At 31.6% G+C, this 4964-nt stretch overlaps 1 protein-coding gene across 2 annotated transcripts in view; it reads left to right on the top strand.

The window, feature by feature from the left end:
- LOC110027398 (casein kinase 1-like protein HD16) overlaps positions 1 to 3254 on the top strand; it is a 19221-nt gene extending 15967 nt beyond the window's left edge. For both annotated transcript variants that reach the window (XM_020728812.1, XM_020728811.1), the window contains exons 15-17: positions 1868 to 2025; positions 2263 to 2451; positions 2915 to 3254. In XM_020728812.1, coding sequence (XP_020584471.1) covers positions 1868 to 2025; positions 2263 to 2451; positions 2915 to 2974 — 407 coding nt within the window. In that variant the 3' untranslated portion in view covers positions 2975 to 3254. The remainder of the gene's footprint in view (positions 1 to 1867; positions 2026 to 2262; positions 2452 to 2914) is intronic.
- The last annotated feature ends 1710 nt before the right edge of the window (positions 3255 to 4964 follow it).

Here is a 4964-nt window from a genome sequence, read left to right as displayed (position 1 = left end):
TATGTCCTCATATATATATATATATATATCATAACGCTTATCCTGTGAGCCTTTGTTGTATAAAATCATCTTTGAATTGTTATTATCATTGTTTTTCTTATTGGTATTTTGGAGGATTTGCTCGTTGATGGCTGTCCAATTACTTTTTTTGTTTTTATCAATAATTTTCTTTGAAGTAGCATTCCTATAAAATAGGTTATCGCCCAAAATAAATGTGCATAATAATAGATATCAGTCGTTTATAACGGTAAATAAATGGCTGATTAGTTAGAAAAAATGATGTGATGTTTGGTAATTTTATGAGTAAATGATGGCAAAAAAGCTGATATGCATGACTTGAGTTCAAAATACAACTTGAAATAAATCCTTTAAAAAGAGGAGTCTGAGAGGGCATTAGCAAGTCTAGGTGGAATGCCCACTCACTACTTTTTAATGTTATTTCCTTTAAAAAAAGTTACACTCTTCATTGCTGCTTCTCATCCAATTTATGTGTGGTATTAAAGCATGGGAATAAAAAGAAAAAAAGTTAACAGTTCCATTCAAACATATGGACCATTTTAATTTCATTAGTTTGGAATATAAAATAAAGTAAAATATCCATGCTATCATTGCTTTATTTTCAATTGCTTGGTGCTTGCTAATTGAGTTTGTAAATACTTGCTACTACCCCTTAGTTGCAGCGAATGTGCTGGCTGGAAATTTTTCAAAATTTTATGCTGTAAAGGCTGCCCGCAGTTCTTAATCGCAAACACTGGCATAGGAATAAAACACAGCATAATTGTAAAAAATAGAACATGAAATGAAATGCACTATGTTTATTTTAGACGTTATTAATATAAAATGTTTAATATAAACAACTAATGTTAATATTTTTATCATAAATCATTTTATAATTAAAAGTAATTCAATTTGTGTCACATAAAAATTGAGGAATCAATAAAACAAAAATTAATATTACTTCAAATACTATTACTTGTAACTGTTTACACAATAAAAAGATTACATTATGTTTAAAATATCCACAACAAATATAAGCACATTGATGCATCACTAGATGGACCCAACAAAGTCAGCACTGGGTCATCCATTGACCTTCTGAAGTATCTCTTTGGACTGCTTGAAACTCCATGGAGTATTGGTCCTGTGTAATCATCTTTTCTTGAAATTTACAGATTTTAAAATCCGAGCTTTCCTTCTACATTTTGCTTAAATTGCTTTCCTATTTTATATTTAATTTCTTATATTGGAACTGTTTGGTTGTCCTTTGCTGCATTAGTTGTTTCATGACCATTTAGCGTAGCATTCCCATATATCTATGATAAAGGTGGTTCAATATTCTATATAACACTCAATCTTGTTCACTTCCAGAGCTTTTATCCTACCATCTTTCTTAATTCCATTCGAACATCAAATTCACAACAAAATTACAAATGATATTCTCGTTTTCTTTAAATTTCCAACATTCTTTCCAACATTTTGATTGCGGCACACTAAAATTTATGGGTTTGGTGGTTCATTTATTTCTGGTGGGTTTTAGATTATACTCCCAAGTTTGGTGGCATTTATATAAATTTTCCCAGATAGATAAATAAATATTGAACATTTTGCTTACGGCGATGCATGTCAATAGCCATAATCTGAGCTTGGAAACCATTCAGCTAGGTAAATTTGCAATCGGATCCTTCGACTATCCTAAATATGTTGCTATAAAATTACATATACACGTTATTTTGAATTACTTTCAAACCATCAGCTTGTCTTGCAGTTTATGATGATTGTTTCTGCTGTTGTTGCATTCTCTCTGCATTACATTCTGGAATTCTATTCTGTGTGTGCTTAATCTGAAGCTTCAACTGAAACATTCCAGGTACACAGTATACACAGCAGTCCTATAAAGTAAGTGAATTTTTTCCCTTCAAGTGGATAAGCAAGAAGTGGAAAGAAGGATTTCATGTTACATCAATGGCAACAGCAGGGACCCGATGGGGAGTTGTAATGTCAAGAAATGCCGGCTTCAGCGACCAGGTAATTAGTTACTGATTTTAGATAAGTAGCAGTATAGCCAGTCCTTCAGTGTAAATTTAGGTTTTTAAAATATTTTTGTCCAAATAAAATTCTTCTTTTATTAATGTTTAAAATTTTCCATTCCTGTGCTGAAAAAAAAAAATAAAAACTTTTTATCTACTTTCCATTACGTTACTCTGAGAAAATCAGGTTCCCCTCATGCCTAACGTTTTTTCCTATGCTGTTTATTCTCAACAGGTTGTTGAACTCGACTTCTTGTATCCCAGCGAGGGCATCCATAGGCGTTGGGACAACGGTTATCGTATCACATCGATGGCAGCAACTTCGGATCAGGCTGCTCTTATTCTAAGTGTACCCAAGCGCAAGCTTGGTGATGAAACTCAGGAGACCCTGAGGACCTCAACTTTTCCAAGCGCCCATGTCAAGGTAAATTTCAACCTCTTTGATTACTTGAGTAGAGAGTAGCCTTGGCCTCTTTTTTTCTTAGTAGTTGATTAAGCATGATTTAAAGAGGATTTAGTGTAAATCCAGCTAACATAAAAAATATTTATATAAATAAATCCAGTTCTCCGGTAAAATGAAAATTTTCAGTCTCTTTTTTCCCACATTCCATCTCATTTCGGACATAAATCCGATTAAGAATTTCATCTTGTCGTTGCTCGCAAGTTCATCTTTGTTGCACTGACATTCAGATTTACTTGATTTGATAAATCTTGCTTAATGTAAATTCAGGCAGCAGTCAAGCACGACCTTATGATATTAACATTTGTGTGCTTTTTATTCTGAAGTAAACTGCATCATAATCAATTATCCATGCAGCCATTAGAAAGAGCACATGCGATATAATTCAATTATTTCATTTATTCTATTCTATATTTGTGCTCCGCAGGACAAATGGGCAAAGAATCTGTATCTCGCTTCTGTTTGTTATGGCCGCACAGTATCATGATGTGAAGGAAAGGAGAACCCGAATTATTGGGGAAGGGAAGCAGGCATGAATGTACATGTGGATGATGCATGAGCATTTGATGTAAGAGGAAGCTCTACGCTGCAGCTTGTTTTGCTCTTCATTTAGGTTGCTTACCCAAGATTTGTATATTTTATATCTATTATATTATTAAAAATTAGCCCCATCTGACTTCCGAAATGGGCTCTGAACCCCCCCAGATTTTCGTTGTATATTTCTTTTTTGTTGAAATGAGTGGGTATTTATGACCGTTCTTATTTAATATTCACATGTTAAAATTTTCAAATCTGGCATTTAATTGATGTGCAAAACATAATGTGCATGGCTTTTAGCAGCAGCTGAACATCTGATTGATCTGAAAACTTTAGGGGCATTTGCATACATACGTAGCACACAATTCTTATGTATTAACACATCTCACACCTAAAATTTCATATTTATACATATCACTCAAATATGTAGCATCGCATCAAAGTTAACACAAGTACACCTTTTCATGCATTTGTTTAAAGCACCAAAATGAGTAGGCGGTGGTAGTATTATGTGTGCTAGATGCCTTCCTACATAATGGGAAAATTTTCTGTTTGGACTGACGTGCGGCACATGTATTATATCACGGATAGTATTTTGGGGTTATTGAAGTGAAACTATGGAGGTTAGCACTGAACCACGAATATTATTTCGGGGTTATTGAAAAGAAATATATATATTTACTTCAATAATCCTGAAATAATACTGCTGATCTTATTTTGGGATTATTGAAGAGAAATCAATATATTTCACTTCGATAATCGCAATATAATCTATGCGATGCTATTTTGGGATTATTGAAGTGTAATATATGAGTTTCTTTTCAATAACTCTGAAATAACCTTTGTGGTTTCAGTTCAATAATCTCGAAATAATTTTCGCGATGTAGCATACGTGACGATATATTATTGAAGTTCGCACGTAGAACTGTGTCTGGAGTTTTGACAGAAAATTCTACATAATTGTGTGATGGAGAGGAGTGCTTATTCATAGACCTCCATGGAAATCCATAGAAGTGTGGGCACAAGAAAGTGCATGGCAAATCTCTTATTCACTAGCACACTGATGAGCTATGATTGTGTGATGGTGTATTATTTGGATAATGTTTTGGTTGTTATAGTGTTAGATTGGTGATTGATTATAAACTTAAATTTATTTGATTGTTTGGTAATTGGTCTAATTTTTTATTTTATAAATCCCATTAAGCCAAGAGATTAAGTTATAGTGTTTAGATGTTAAATAAATAAAACTATAAACCTAAATGACATAAAATTGTGTTTATACAAAATAGTTAAGAAAATTAACTTAGTTCATCCAAACATGAACCAAATTGACCAAGCAAATCTAAAGTTTATTTCAATTTATATTGGATAAAAAATTTATTTGTTTGCTTTAGTTGGATTCAAGAATTCATGGGTTAATTTTCTATATTTTATAATTTAAATTAATTGGTCCAACTCATTTGTGAATCTAAACATTCACAAATTAGTATGTAAAGGTTGTTGGATCAAAGTTATCCAATGGAGTATGAACAGGCATTACTTAATGATCGTTATCAAATGGATTCATCACAAAATCTATATAGTTATAATATTATGTTTAAATTATAATCAGTTTATAGCTATGTAAGACAAAAAAATTAGTTGTGATAAGATAAAAAAGCTAAATTTTATAAATTATATAGTAATTGTATGTCTTCTCAAGTATCATTCCAAGAAAAATGTAATTGTATCTTTCTGTTATATATTTTGGTGTCATTAACTCATGAAGAAAATGTTTTTATCATAATTTGATTATGAATACTCACCAATAAAGTTTTTATTTCACATTTAAAAATTAAAAATTAGTCGTATTTTAATTTGATGTTTATAAATTATTCGTTATGGTTGTAAGAAAAAAAAAATCAGATGTTAGATATGAAATACATAAGAATTGTGCGGTA

This window comes from Phalaenopsis equestris, unplaced genomic scaffold (genome assembly GCF_001263595.1).
Source record: "Phalaenopsis equestris unplaced genomic scaffold, ASM126359v1 Scaffold000428, whole genome shotgun sequence".
NCBI lineage: Eukaryota > Viridiplantae > Streptophyta > Magnoliopsida > Asparagales > Orchidaceae > Phalaenopsis > Phalaenopsis equestris.
Note: the sequence above shows the minus strand (reverse complement) of the source record. Positions and strands in the feature narration are given on the sequence as shown.